This window comes from Formica exsecta, unplaced genomic scaffold, assembly GCF_003651465.1.
Source record: "Formica exsecta isolate Colony F162 unplaced genomic scaffold, ASM365146v1 scaffold33, whole genome shotgun sequence".
NCBI classification, from domain to species: Eukaryota; Metazoa; Arthropoda; class Insecta; order Hymenoptera; family Formicidae; genus Formica; species Formica exsecta.
Window position 1 is genome coordinate 223,439 of NW_021850553.1, and position 16,495 is coordinate 239,933.

Below are 16,495 nucleotides of genomic sequence, written 5' to 3' on the forward strand. Positions count from 1 at the left end.
ATCATATAAAAATGGTAATTTTTATTAAAATATAATATAAAATTGACTTTGTCCAATTGTAATCATGATCAACATATCTATATTTTGACATAAAAATGTATAATACATTTTCACCGATTGCACTTATACAAGATTACGCTAAAATTGGTAACATTTGCCGCGATTCTCATCGTCGGATACATAATGTTTATAATTAGTTTAAACGTCATTGGCACTTGTAAAAATGACTGTTCTTCTACAAATACAAATAATTCCAAGAGAGTATCACACAAATTCTGTCATATAAAACTTATCCTAGAGATGTATATTGTAACAAAAGGTTGGCACAATAACTTAACATTGGGCAGCGCGCACATTACATTACATGTATTACATTACACGTTAAATGGTAACACGTCAAAAGAAACATTGTTAAGAAGAAAATGTCCAATGTTTGTGTGGATTTTACTAATTCTATATCAACCGGCTAGGAGAGAGATGTCATTTACATTGGTTCAAGTATGCTTCGTGAAGAAGCCACGTCGTTATCTCGAGATTATGGTATGTCAATATCTAAATACTTGTCTAAATAAAGTGCCGAAAACTCGTAGGAGGACAATTACAATTATAATACCAAGGCACGTCACAGATACTCTGTCATACAAGAATAGCATATTATATATCATATATTTGCAATTAAATATCATATATATTCTATATTTCCTATATCTATATGCTTAATTTACTGACAGAATTCGTTGTATATTTCGTTGTATATCTTTTGTACGGCCCATTAATACCTAAAAGTTTGAACAACTTAGAAGGGCAATAATAGTCCACCTGAATTCGAGCAAAAGATAAATTCGGTTTCGTTGCAGTGTCATGTGTATTTGTTATTCTAAAGGTCTTTTATCTTTGATTTACTGTATTCGATTGTAGCGTTAACTCTGTTTTTAATGCCGATGATTGGAAAATCGTCTAGTTATCTATCGCGTAGATTAATTTATAAATATTTATAGATTATTTATATGATCGAGGCAATTTCAGTTTTACATCACGATATATTATGAACTAGAATAATTGGATTAAAATATACTTTGCAATTCTTGATTAGTCAATCGCGCATTTTAATCGTAAACATGTCTTTTAAATTAATAAATTGAAAAGAAAATAATTAAAGCTTTAAAACGATCGTGGACTTCGTTGTCAGTCTTCGCCTACCAAAAATTTATCAAGACGATAATATCATTCCACACGTATCTTCCACGCTATATCTATATCCGTACGTCACCCAGGAATGTAACAATCACGATGACTTCAATATTCGTAAAACTAATACGATCTCGAAGCGAATTAAAAAAAGAAGAAAAATTTGTCTGCATTTCTTTCTTTTTACAAAGATTACGAGATGAGTAATCATTGTTCGATAAAAGGTCTTATATGCGTGTGTCTCTCCGCGTATTTGCTTTGACACTTTATCTAACATATCTATGAGATTACACTCCGATCGAAAATAATTTAGCTCGTGATTAGAGGATTGATATTTTAATATCATATAAATTTATCATCATCGAGCTAATGAATATTGATTCGAGGTGTAATTCGTTTACATCAATATCAATTATACACGATATCGTAATTATAACCATAATAACCCTATTTTATATAATTATCTGCGATTTTTTTTGTTATTAACTTTTGCAGATCATTAATATCGCGAATGCAAATATTCTATTGGTGTTGTGTGTTACTTACACTCCGTTAAATAAAAATTTATATCTTGGAACAGTGTGTCTAGTCGTTATAAAAACATATGAAAATTCACTTAAATAAACACATGAATAACTTCACATGTCAAGAATTTCCCACACCGTTTACGTATCCATTTCAGAGGCATGGTTCTCTGAAGAAACATTTACTATGTTTCTCGCGTACAAACGGCGATCGGTTTTGACGTTATCATCTTCGTTGCTAGTCATTTTATCCATATACACCATTTCCGTTTTCTTCTCAGCGTTGTCGACCATTTTTTCTATCGTGCCATCCTGTAAAACGCATGTCGATTTTGAAAAATATTCCTCTTTTGGCCACGAAAATAAGTAAGGAGTTCTACGAATCAGAATGAATGTACGTACCGTTGGTACCATACGTTGTTTCTTTGCGAGATAAAGAAGCGCTACGGCGGCAATTAAACATAATCCAATGATTGTCATAACTATACCGCTGCATAGCATCACAGTTGGAAATGCTAGTAATATTCTTAAATTAGACGCCATTTCATCGGTAATTTCTGCTTTCAATGTGAACCATATCATTGGTATATAGATATTTGGTATGTTTTTGTAGAGTCTACACAAACATCGTTTTTTTCTTTTAATAAAAGTTGAATAATTATGTAATTTTTAATTGCTTTCGTTAATTTTTAATTATTATCGTAATTTTGTTATTAAGATCGCTTTTTTCTCATAAAAATATACGAGATTATATATTTTTATAATTTCAACGAATTGTTTCGTATTATTCGGGAAACCGTACTTACGACACAACCTCCGATGAATGTAGATAAATATTAGCTTGCAATGCAGCTGATACTTCCAAAGGAATTCCTGTTGTCTGAAATATAAAACGCATCTCTATTTGTATGATTCTTATATTCATTAGGCATTAATATTGTCTAATTACTATACCATATATCCATATAACAACGAAACACGAAATTACTGCGAGCAATACACGCGATTGCTTTCTCATAGCGTATATTATCGCAACCATTGCATGCTATGAATTGCCCGAATGAAAGGCGATAGTAAAATTAGTATCTTGATAATAAAGCACATGAAGAGTTAACTGACCATCGTTATTTCTATCGTGGTTGATTTAATTAATGTTCACGTTTTAACAATTCGCGAGGATAGCCACTTACGGGTTCTAGAGTGATGGAGAAGCTGTGGTCCTTGGCGTTGGGTCTCAACCCCTCGACCGCGTCGAGAACGGCTGGATCAGCCTTGTAAAAGTGAGGTAAGCTCATGAAGACTGGCGCGCCGTAACGACACGATGTTATGTTTAGCAGACCCGATGGCGTGCACTCGCCATTACAGTAGCAATTACCGATGTTAATAACGTCCGGATCATTGTCGGAATATTCATCTGTATTCTCGGAGGGATAATTGTTGAAGGTACTTCCCATGAATTCCGTGTTGCCAGAGATGGTTATATGCTCGCTTTCGAAGAAGTTCTCGGTGATCGTAGTCGGTTCAAAAAACTTCGCTTGATCGTGAGGGTAACGTCGCCTCGTGGCATTACCTAAGGTTTTTTTGTCAATAGTGTATCGATAACCTTCGATACCAAAGTGAGAAGTTGTTCTTTCATATTCGTAGAATAGCGGACTAAAAGAATAATAGATATATAAAGTCAAGAGGTTATAATGTTCGATGTATCTATGAATATTGAGCTATTTTTTGGAAAAACTAATGTAATGTTTATAATGAGAAGAGAGTTGATAAAAACATAAATGACAAATCAAACAAATGATTTTAATGACGATAACGTGAAGATAAACGCAACTTCAGCTTTCATTATAAATATTGCTCGATTTTTACTGATAGTGTCATATTTTGTGTTCTTTATTTTGTAAACCTAATAATAGTTTTCACTAACCGGCATATATCTACGCTAAACAGAGTGATGTCATCCTTTGTCCTTCTAGGTGGCCAAAATTCACCCGCACTGCCTTCAATAACATTGCATGGACTCTTGTTGTGTTGCGTCGTATCTTTATAATTCCATTTTCTCAGGATTCCCAACTGACTGATATCATCCTCGCCTGTTTCCATATTTAAGTGTCCATCAAACATGGTGCTGCCATTTCTCTGTATGTGTAACAAGTTCGCACGGATTGTGAATTATGACAGTCTTCGATTTTTTTGCAATTATAAACTTTTTAATAATTACAGCAGAAAAAGATATTCGCGTAAATAGTTAACGAAGTTGTACATGAAAATTGATATTTTTGTTAATAAGAAAGATTATGTTTTTTGTTTAATTTCTAATTTTTTTTATCAAAGATGATGATACAGTAGCGATCGGATTTACAAGTGAACAAATCGCATGTTATTATTAAGGATCAGCTGTCTCAATGATTGCTTTGCTATTCTTTTAAAATATTTAAGAACATTTTTTTTTATATTATATATATATATATATATATATATTCAATATAATTTTTTAGAGCACAGAGAGAAAGAGAAAGAGAAAATAGTATCAATATATATATATATACCAACGTATAATAGATATCTCCATGACATTTTATTTGCTGTGTGGCAACTTATATATGTATATGTACGATCTCTTCCATTCATTACCAATTTAAGCCCAGTTGTAAATAGTCTACTACCATCCACCGTGACGCTATTGTCCAGTATCATGCAATTCAAATTCCACGCACTATATGCTTCGTATATGTTAATAGATGTATAATTTAAACTGATAATAGTTCTCACATTGCTCGTAACAATTCTCGATGCTATTGGAATCTTTATCTTTAATGTTAGCAGTTTAAAATGTTTTTTTTTTTTTATGTTAAAATGTTTACGAAAGTATGAATAGTTTATGATGAAGCGATGAAGAAAAAAATATCAGGCATGTGCCTGACTTCCCCAAATTTAGAATAGCGGAGCGAGTGACTGTCCAATACTTACTCGAGGCGAGTGAAAAATTCATAGCGAAGTCACACGAGAAGATAAACGAATAATTATTAAAACAAGCATGAATACATATATTAATGAATTGCTTGCGAAGTAATTTCTCGTCCACACGGACATAGCTGGGAAAGGAAAGCTAAACAACTGTATTAATGACCTACCATGTAGAACCAGCCGAAACGATCAAACATCGGTATATCGGGGTCGTTTACCATTGCCGAGCCCATGGTGAGTATGCTATCTTTGTAACCTGTAAATAGTAGTTCGTTCACTGTTTGGCGGCTATAGAGTTTTCTGGTGCTTAACAAGAGGGATAAGGTTTTTTGCCATTCGAATTCCCAGTATCGAATTTTGTGCGCTGCCGACTGCAAAAAACGAGATAAGCAGTATTAACGCGACGTAAGAACCTCTGCTTCTTTTCGCGTTATTCTATTTTTACGTCACGATAGAATTAGAATTAAGAGAAGTTACGGGAAGAACTTGAACATCTTTTGTTACATACATTATATATCCAAGTTTCTCTTATTAAACACGTTTAATTATTTCCTTGCTCTTCAGAGTTATATTGATACCGAGTCAATTGATATATCAAAAATGCAATTTACTATACTAATCATGTAACAAAAGATGTAGTTAGGCTTACCATAGCGACTACGTCCACCTGGCTGACAATGTCGCTGAGACTTCCATTGGTGTGCTCTGCATCGAAATACCATAATCGTCGTTGAACGTAGCTAACAGTCTGATTTTCATGATGAAAAATAACATTGTCCTTTTGCCTCACCTCTCTGCAATTTATAATTATAAAAATAATTCCTTTTTTTCTTTTGTTTTATTATCTGATCTTGATTAATCAACTTTTTTTTCTCAGACATTAATTATAAATATATTTATTTTTCTTGTCAAGCATTATTTATAAATGTTTAAATTAGAAAGAATGTAACATTGAATTACTAGTATGAATTAACTAATAAGCGTTTACCGTATTTACGTGAAAGAAAACTTGATATTGGAATTAATTTTTACTTATATAAAAAATATATATAATATAATATTTTTTAAATTAATATATTAAAACTGATAAATTGTAGTTATCACGCCATCGCGATCGACATCGTTTGCCATTGGATCTGAAGTCGATTATCTGACCGTAATTTAGATATTTGACCTACATATTTTGCTTATTGGTTTTAACGGGCCAATTGCTGTGCAACCTTATAGGACATACGTGTGTGATGACGACGACCTTATGCCTAATGTTCTCTTATTATCAAAGGCGCAATCTTTATCGTACAACTAGCACAAGATTAAAGATGGAAGTACATTGTTAGAAGAAAAATTTTGAAAGAGAAGATATTATTTTAAGCGATAACACATTCATATAAAAAGAGCGAGAATCAGTTTGGCTATTTGTTACAAGTTAATGACCTTGATGTTAAAAAAACATACATTTACATATATCGCAATTATCAAAATTCTATAATCGGCAAAAATGATAAAAATAAAGAATTTTTATTAAAATTCAATTTTATTTATGTGACGGAAACTTTTTAATTACAAGAACCTTCTTAATCAATCTTTGTTACTAAAAAACAGAGTTTGTTGGAATTATCGCGATTTTATTATTCTTTAAAGAACAATATTATATATTTATGGACTATTGATTTTATGATGAAACGATATTTTTAACGATATGCAAAAAGTAAAATATTACGGATACTGACACTACCAATTACTTTTATAAGTCGATGCTTCACATATATTTATTAATATTTGGCATATTCTTAGAATTCTATTAATCAATCAAACGAAAGACACAAACTGGTAAAGTGCATCCGCGGCACTTGTTGTTATTAAGTACACATTCGAGAAGAAAGTAATTTCATAGTCAATTACTTCATATAATCTCGCCCACGCGTGTCTTACAATTGGACCAGAATGTTTTATTGTTCATTAAAATGTCAATACAGCGAGGTTAACTATTTCTTCTTAATTGTCATCATTAAGTTGATTATCGCGTTATTACTTCGCGACGATTTGATTAGCATAACTTTATGTTCACATTTACGATGCATATCAGATCCTTATATGCTATTTTTCTCTAATCTGCATAAGTTTTGCTCCTATCTATTTAAATAATTTATCGATTGTTGTACGTTCTGCTCTTGCACTGATTATTAATATTTCGATCTTGCATTGCAAAGATCTAAAATTTTATCTATTATCTATTACGTATTGTTTATTCGAAATAATTACATTATTCTATAATAAATAATAAACAATCAAGTCAGAAGTATAACGTCAATTTAAGGTTGATTCGACGTTTGATAAAAATTATACGAGATAAAATTTAAAATTTTGGAAATAAGGATATTTAATTATGAGATACTGATTTTTAGTTTTTAGTACGTCATATTTATAAATATGATATTTAGTGTTTTCAGTTTTTGTTATTTATAAATATTACATATTAAAACATAAAAAGCGAATATGACGTATTCATTGCATCAATTATGAGAGGCAATATTGATTATGAAGTATTTATTTCAAGCTTTTTAAAAAATATCTTGCAGAACGAGATCATTATAAAGTGACATAACAACAATATTTTTTGTCAGTTGCAGTTCTTTTAGTTTATAATTACTTAGTTATGCAATGCGTAAGATATTTTATGAAGCTTATATTATGTTTCAACGTTAATATTGCCTTTGATAATAGCTGCAATGAGTACTTAATATTTAGTTTTCAGTTTTTAATACATAATATTTAGTTTTTATTGTATTAACTGCTTTCTATTTAGTAAAATTAGTAGAATTTTATCTTTAATTTTGTCGTGACTATATAATCTCTCTAAACAAAAATAATCTCTATATGAATCGATATTTTTAAAAATTTTGATTGATGCACAAGTGAAAGTTAATCTTGAGCCGTTAATATATGTATATGGAAGCATCTTTTCATTTTGTATTTGTTTCGAATATCGCGATCTCGTTTATGATCGAGCGCAATAATCGTTTATATTGATGAAGGTCATTCTTACCTGAAGCAATAAGGACCAAGCTGATCAAAATGCGGCTTCTTTATACCGAGCTGCTCCGGATTGGTCCAATTAAAGAGGTATACCTTGAAGAGTAACGGCGGTAATTTGCTGGTGTCATTCCATATTTCGAAGGTATTGGAAGTCGGCGATAGAAACAATCCCTGTATGTGGAAATAAAAATTTTAATTCTTTATTTTTCTTTATTATATGTATGATATATATATATATATATATACAGGGTGCGGCATTTATAGTGACGCGGGCATATTTATCGGAAACGAAGTGAAATATCAAAAAATGTTTCAGACAAAAGTTGCATGGTTTCGATATATATATATATATGGATAGATTTTTTTGTGTGGACAGATAGCTTCCTGCTTCTTCCCAGAATCACATCATAAAATTCATTCCATCAATCATATAAGACAAATCGTTAGTTTGAGACGCGATAATGAGCAAAGTATTACATCGTCCGTTTAAAAATTTGTTCGACGTAGAAGTCCTCGAATACAATTATTTGACAAAGAAAAACATCCTATTAGGACAGTAATGATAATGATCGTTTTTTAATTAGATAGTTTGATAATTTTTTGTAATGATGATTAGAAATATGATTATGACTATGCATATTAATAATGATTATGCATATGATTTTTTCTGTTTAACAACGGCGCTTAAATAGCTATCCGTATTCCACATTCTGCGATTGATACTTATCAGTTAATATGCATGGTCAGTTTGTGCAGTGAATATTCACCGCGCGCAAATGCGATGCAAAAGTAAATATTCAGGATTATTATCGCGGAAACATCATATAATTGATTGGTAAATATGTAACTGCTGCAAATTTGCATTTACATATTTCGCGTGTACGATGTGATGTAACAATAATAGATTGCCACTGACAATATATTGTTAGTAAGAACAAATCAAAAGATGAAAAGCTTGAAAAAGCTTGTTAAAATATCAGAAAGTTGATAAATTATTAAATCGATTATGCAATAAGATTGTCATCTACGATTGATAATTTCGAATAAGAATCTCTCCGCGTAGCTGTCAATAATAATTTTTGCGATCGTGGAAATAATTCGATAGAGAGATGATAGGAGGCGAGATACGCGGTGACTCCTATCCTTATCGGTACCGAGATTATTCGCGCGCGAGGGTGTGTCGGTGGCGTGAAATCGTTTTTGCAACGGGTTGCAATGCACAGAGAAACGCGTCAATTGATGGGACAATCAGCCACTTTTCCAATCGGGCCGTGACTATCGCCGAGACAAGCGCGACTCCAGTCTCTATATGCATAGTATCTGGATTAGTTCAACGAGTGATCTTATACTTATTGTACACGATTTTCTGCACAGCAATGATTGGTTGCTGCATTATTGTGTACATGGACGTGATTAATTTTGCGCGATCGTGAATAAAAAACAACATGCAACACACACGTTAGCTTTAAATTTATTTACAAAAGTTGGAGCAATCAACATGATTAATCGTCGCTTGAAAGTCGATGATATATGTTATTACATCTTGCATTTCGCTTCGCTAAGAAAATGAAACACAAGAGAATTTAAAAAAGTATTATTATTGCTGTGGATGATAACCCAACAAAGCGAGGCAATCCGCTGATATATAAATAGAATGAAAATGTATGGAGGAGGCGATATTCCATATCTTCATCGTATATTATACGGCCGAAAATTTCTTATTCATTACATTTACATATTTTATGATTTTAATTATAATGTGTATAATTAGCATATTTAGCAGAAATATGTCTTGTTACGTAAGAAATAATAAGTCTTTTTTAGAACTAAACGCCACGTTAAAGACAAAAATACAATATTAACATTGATAGCGATTCATTAAAATTTATCTACAACTTATGTACATAAAATGTTGATTAGTAAATTGTAATACATAAACATTTTATTTTTAATGTTGAAGTCTAGTATCTTTTGGTTGAACTCAATAATTATATTATTTTTCATTATCAAACCATATTTTTTGAAAATTACTTTAAATTTATTACTTATAATTTAACGATGATATTGTGGCAAGTCACGTCAATATGACAGAGATAAGCAGAGATTAAATTTTAGTATCAATATTTGTTACACACGGGGTTATGCATCGCACGAACTCGTTTCGTCGAATTAAATTTATCAAACGTTTTGAAGCGGATATCGAGTAAGTTAATACACTAGCGCGATCTAACGAGAGAGAAAGATAGTCATTACGTTACAGAAATCATGCTTGGAGTCATGAGTCTTATCACTTTATAAAATAAGGTTCAGCGATTTTGTAAAAATATATTATTATTAATATCACGGATATATTAAAATGTAACAATTATCGTACGCACTCACTTTTTGAATTATATAATGGAAGAATATTGGCCACAAGAAGCAGAGAGAGATGCCAAGGGCTACCAGAAAGAGCCCTAAGATGCCAAGGCCGAGCGACTTGTTCGTCCACGGTCTCATAGCGACGCTCGTGTCTCCGTAAACACTGATCCTCGTCTCTGCAGCATGTGCACCCTGAACTCCCAGTGGCCGTTTTCTTCGTCGATCACTTCTCTCACTCCCTTAGCTTCCCGGCCAACGATCTACGCGCTTCACGGAGTCTCTGCAAGATAAAACGTATCTAATCTACCACACAGTCGGGATAGATGACGAGTTTATGCCTCGTATAGTATATGTATGCACGCGCGTGTTGCCTGTGCGTGGCACGTTTCTTTCAGCTTGTTATGCTTGGTGACGTTTCTTAGTCGGCCAAGAATGCGTAGGCGGCGACACGAATAGACACGCTTCATTTCACGCTGCGTATCAGCTAACATGCCGGATACTTGTGTGAGTATTCTGAAGACCTTCTGAAAATGTATGGGAATATTTTGGACAAATGGACGATACTGGGCGAAGGAAGCTCATAGGTTTAAAACAATATTTACTCGGTCCTCCGTATAATACGAGGCTTTGCAGAAAAAAAAAAAAATATTTAAGTTTTCTTTTTTATATAAATTATATTAAAATAAAGATAATAGAATAACACAAGATATAACGATCTATCATATTTACGGATTTTTCTTGTATTGAAATTTTTGTATGAGTATTTTTTTACTTCTCTCTTTCTTTTTCTTTATTTGTTTATTTTATGACATAAATGCAAATCTAATGAAAACAAATGCATAGCTCTAATAAAAATCTTTTCATTAAAAAAAATTAATCGCTAATAAAAAATTTATATTAGAGATAAAACAATTAATATTACTCGATAATAATAACATGCATCTGAGTTTAAATTTACATTTAAATGATTTCAGAAAAATAAATATTTGTCTAAAAGTTCTCAGCACAACTTATATCTGTTGAAAAAATGTCATGTCAGTATCATCGCATTTACAACATTCCAAATTACATATTGGATTCGTTATCTAGCATGTTTGTTATTAGAGATGAATCGATATAATATCCGGCTTATCTTTTGTTCACGATTTTTTTATATAACCATGACGATACTGAATATTTAAAGTCAACGATAATAATAAAATAAAATAAATGTACGCAATTTTATTTTAACGTGGACATTTAAATGTTGAAAAAAAATTGATTGACGTGATCGGAAATTTTTTTTTATCTACGTAATTTATTAGATCGTTATACAAACTTTATAATTTTCATATTCATTAAATTCATAGAGGTTTTTATAGAAGTAATATTGTCATACTTGCAGTACATAAACATCTTATATAACTTTCAACGATTTAAGATATTAATTTTTTTAATCGAATGTTTCGAGTGTATAGCTTTGATTATTTTATTTTATTCCCGCTCTGTATATATAAATATAAAAATAACAGATATATGTGTAAATGTAGAAATGCTATCTCTTTTAAATATGTTTTCAATTTTATCGATATATAAGAAAGTTGAAAATAATTTAAATTAGTTTTTGTAAAATACAACTCCTCTTTTTGTAAAGTACAAACATATTTGTATCTTGTTGATTGGATATAAGAAGTTGAAACAGCATGATGAATATATAATTCGTCTTCGACGAATATATATTAATAATTAGAAATTCAATTTCGTAATACATTTACATTGGATAAATACATAACTAAGGCCACATAGCTAACACATTAGATAAGACCATTTTAAATCGAACAACTAAAAGCACTCATTCTTTGATGACGTCGATGACAACTGTTATAGCGAATGATCTATATTATTAATGTTTTTATGATAATTTCTAACATGTCATTTCCATCGTATTTGAGCGATAATCAGGCAGGGTTATCTAAAGTTCAGTTCTTGTCAATTGCAAGGATATCTATATTGCATATGCAAGTATTATTTTGATTCGTTATTTTTTTTGTTAAGAGATTGAAAAAATAGTTTTTATTTATTAATCCTAAATAAAAGGCGTCATTTAAAAGTTAGATAATTATATATAATCTCCATAAATTTTCATGAAGTTACTATATATATATATATAATTTTCATCTAATATGTGCTTCATTATGCATATTTAATTATTGCACTGATATCAGAGATTATTCGAAAATAAACTAATGTGATCAATCATGATTAAAGTATAAAACACTATATGTATTACACTATATATATTGAGAGTAACCAGAATAATAACAAACTAAAATCACTTTCCGCGATTGTAGTTTTTTCATTCGTGCAGGCGACACTATCGTACGTTTCATTATGCGAATGACAAAATCATTAATATTTCTACTTTCACTTATTTGTTGACTTCAAAAATCGAGGTTCTTTACATTTAGACTCACTTTTCAATGCAAAAACTTGTTGTCCAAAATTCCAAAGTTATAGTTTTTTCTTGTAACGTCGAAAAATATTAACTGAAAAAGACGATGGATAAATAGTCCCTTAGTTCTCAGGGACTGCTACTCTCGTGTCTTTGTGCTCCGATTTTCTATACGGCGCGTTTGTTACTGATGAATAGTATGGGGACTGCGAATCAACAGGCAGGGTCTCGTATCCCCTCCACTTAGGGAGGATTTTTCTCCGAGCGTTTCTGTCCTTTGTGCCCTCATGACCGCGCCTCACATTCCCTTTAAAATCCCCTCATGATCCCAACAAATTAGCCATTTAAACGCGACCACGTGGGAAGACTGTCTTGTCGGCTTAAATTTTTCTATCACGACAGACTTACATTCTGTTATTCTTCATTTTCATGGTCTAGCACGAGATGACATATATAAATATTTGCAAGATAAACGTATATTTATACTTTTACGGGAACATTATTTGTATATGAAAAAAGACTAATGCACAGATGCTCGCGAAACAATAATCAATAAATGCGGTACAAAATTAAATCTTGCTAATAAATAATTTTATAATTATTTACTCGATTTACAGTATTATTTTATTGCAAAAGCACGTCGCGAAATAGCATAAAGAAACACTTATATGTACTAATATATTCATATATTTATTATCTTTTGGCCTTTCAATATTTTTCCCAATTTTTTTTTCTATATTATGCGAATTATATAAATGTTATCTTGTAGAAAATGTGAATATATGTGAAATGAAATTATAAGTAAGGCATTACTTGTACGCTATCATATTTGCTTTGCACTTTTAAATTATGTATTCTTCAAAAATTAATTTTTGGTTGTAACCTAATATTTTTTGTAACACTATGCTGTATCTTACATTATTAGGAAACTTGAATTAAAAAATGGTAAATGATTAAAACAACAGATGAACACACACACACACACACACAGATGTACGAGTGCGTGTATTGAGTAGAACAATTATAATATAAACAATTATATTCTATTCACACGCACTCGCACAATCATCTGCTGTTTTGCTCATTCTGTTGCTTTGGCCATTCTTTAGTTAGTTTTTTTAATTGTTTCATTATTCAACTTGCATATATTTTTTTTATTTTAATTTTGTTATTAAGAAAATTGTATATATAAATATGTATAATATTATAATATGAAAATAAGTAAAATTATTGGATTTTAGAATTTGATACTAATATTTTCAACTTTTGTAGAAAGACACGATAACTTTCTGTGCATGCTCTTATATGACACATTTTATCTTTATTTCCACCAATTGAGCCAATCATGTTAAAGCGAATTTCTCATTTGTTTGTCGACTAACATAAGTGTTAATCATATTCGTATTTCAAGAAGAATACGCATTTTTTTTATAAAGGATGTCTGTCACGGAAAAATAATATTTAAAGCGAAATAGATGTTTTAGATATGGAAATAATTATTATTTTCATACTACGCAAACATGAATTCTTTGAATTGATAATCTTGTGGCTGATTAATTCAGAAATGCAGTCTAAGGAGAGAGTTTTTGCGATCCTACCACAGATGATGAGAGATAAACAGTTGTCGGCCTCGTTACCATCGCGGTCTTACGTAATTGTGAATAAATTATTATCGCATGGTCGGACCGTATCAGTGCATCGAATGGAAATAATTCGATTTTATACTTTGTACGCACACTCTCTGTCGATATTTCCTCATCTATATTTAGAATTAATGTGATGAAGGAAGTTGTCTAACGATAAAATAGTTAATGAGGAAATTTATTTAATGGAAATGTGTGTAAATCACACTTGATTTCTTTATTTTATCACGTTATCATGATACACGTGTTTAAAGAATTATTGTTAGTTGTCAAGAATAATATATATGTTGCGGAAGAAGTATATACTATACTTTATACGATGAAAGATTATGTGTAATACATATATAATATTTCAAGCAAGAGATTTACTGTTAATCGAAAAATATAAACGAAAATTATTATGCGAATCGAGCATTTAAATCAAAATAATGCAATTCATCTAGACTTCTGATAAAATTGAAAGTATATGTATATATTATATCGAAGAATTTTTTCATTTACGATTGCTTATTCGACATTCTCACAACATTTCTAAATAATTACTTTTAATCACTTGCGGCCAAGACAATTCCTTGTTTTGATCTTTGATTCTTAATCTCGACTCTCTTTTCTTAAATTTTGCACGAAAATGAAACGCACTTTTGACGCCTAAAGGAATGTGTCTGCAGAATTTGTAACATGTGTCTCTTGCTCTTCTCTCTCCCTGTGTATCTCTCTTTTTCCTTTTCTCTCTTTCTTTTTCTCTTTTCGATATCAGCCGCCTTAGTTTCACATTCTCCTATATATCGTATGGGTCCCTATCCTTTTCTCTTTGTACTTTAAACACTTTCTGATATTTTGGTCCCCAACTGAAAATACTTTCCTTCTCGTTTTACCGGTTATTTCGAGGTCTGCCGGTTAGTAGGAGGAGAAAATGAACTAACAAACCGGTGCTGCGGTAACCTACGATCCGTTAACAACGCACGTTTGAGACTGTCGGTATACAATCCGGGCGAGAGAACGATCGTGCTCCCAGCGGGTTGCAAGCCTCTAAAGTGCCACCACCTCTCCCTGAATCCTTGTCGCGAGCTAGTCGTCCCTCAGTTATCGGCGTGCATTTGACGTCCTCGCGAATTTTATATCGTCGCTCCGTTGATTGATCCGGTAAATTCGATCCGGTAATGCCCACGAACGTTTACCTCATTAACGTAAGTCGGTCGAGCGCGTAATCGGTTGTCGGAATCAGTTCCGAAGAAGGAATCCAACTAATTGCCGCAATGCCGGCGCCTCACGAATTACAGTGACAATTATGCCGAGACACTGAAGCATGGAACCATTTGCGTAAGCATTAAAAAGATAAGGATAGAGGAGAACTCGTTAAAGATACAGTCTGCTCGAAAATGATGAAATCAGCCGCGATCATAATCTAGTCAATTTCCAATATCATCATATGTCATCATAATTTATGCTAATTTTGATAAATGCTTTACGAATTCGATATTCTAATACATTCTACAATAATGATATAGTATTTAGTATATACATATATTTCAAGCTGTCCTCGATCGTGAGACAGGTATCCATTAATTGCGAACGTTCGCAAACGTTTGCAAAAACTTGGTAAATTACGTAATTTTAGGTGAAGACGTTGAGCATGCATAAAAAAATGTTTGTAAAGAATATTCAATTGAATATTCGGCTGTTTACGAACATTTATCCAGAGGAAGTATGATACATTTAAAGAAAATATTCACAAGCGTTCGCGAACGTTTATAAATGTTTGTTAAAAATGCTTTTTTGGTAGAAACCCAGCTTTACTGCGACGATTTGAATGCAAAGTCTATTCTGGCATCATTTAGATTTAATAGAATCTTACATATTTTTTTGTAATTGTCATTGACTTTAATTTAATTTACGACTTACAGAAAAGAAGTTTAATTAGAGTAGAAAATAGTTATTTCTTTTTATATCATCTGTGTCTAATATTATGATTAACGAGTATTTGATTTGCTATTTGAAGCACTCAATACATTAAAACTATCTTTACAGGAAATTACAAACAAATATAAAAAAACATTATTTAAAATGAAATACTTTTCTTAACAACATGTATATTTTATGCAATGCATACTGACTTGTTATAATGTCAGTAAATATACGTAATACAAGCACGCGCAAAAAGTATTAATTAATGCATATCGAATGACGCATATTGATACGCGAAAAAAAGTAGCTACTTTGGACTGCTTGTTTATTTTAAATTGATTTGTATATTGCTCTTTTTTCACATCCATTTTTATGATAAGTGACAAATAAACGATATTAGTTATAAATTGATTATACACTTATAAAATATATTATTATCAACA

The 16,495-nt window shown here is 31.4% G+C and overlaps 1 protein-coding gene across 3 annotated transcripts; it reads right to left on the reverse strand.

Moving 5' to 3' along the window:
- LOC115238274 (protein croquemort-like) lies at window positions 1–15,175 on the reverse strand. 3 transcript variants are annotated; one of them, XM_029811953.1, is made up of 10 exons: window positions 14,787–15,175; window positions 10,095–10,353; window positions 7,723–7,883; window positions 5,326–5,470; window positions 4,844–5,047; window positions 3,637–3,848; window positions 2,903–3,365; window positions 2,519–2,592; window positions 2,115–2,328; window positions 1–2,024 (listed from the first exon to the last, which is right to left on the reverse strand). In XM_029811953.1, exons 2-10 carry the CDS (start codon window positions 10,209–10,211, stop codon window positions 1,854–1,856), a joined length of 1,761 nt encoding a protein of 586 aa, XP_029667813.1. In that variant the 5' UTR covers window positions 10,212–10,353; window positions 14,787–15,175; the 3' UTR covers window positions 1–1,853. The 3 variants fall into 3 exon arrangements, with proteins under 3 accessions (XP_029667813.1, XP_029667812.1, XP_029667811.1); XM_029811952.1 differs by having other exon boundaries at window positions 14,691–15,174; XM_029811951.1 differs by lacking the exon at window positions 14,787–15,175 and adding an exon at window positions 12,527–13,217.
- Window positions 15,176–16,495: the final 1,320 nt, after the last annotated feature.

What these genes read in the sequence shown, in the direction of transcription:
- LOC115238274 (XM_029811953.1), bottom strand. Translation starts at nt 10,211, where the DNA reads ATGAGACCGTGGACGAACAAGTCGCTCGGCCTTGGCATCTTAGGGCTC. An exon ending in CTTGGTCCTTATTGCTTCAG is followed by an intron (nt 5,471 to 7,722) that starts GTAAGAATGACC and finishes TATAAATTGCAG; the next exon opens with AGAGGTGAGGCAAAAGGACA. An exon ending in TTTAGCGTAGATATATGCCG is followed by an intron (nt 3,366 to 3,636) that starts GTTAGTGAAAAC and finishes TTATTCTTTTAG; the next exon opens with TCCGCTATTCTACGAATATG.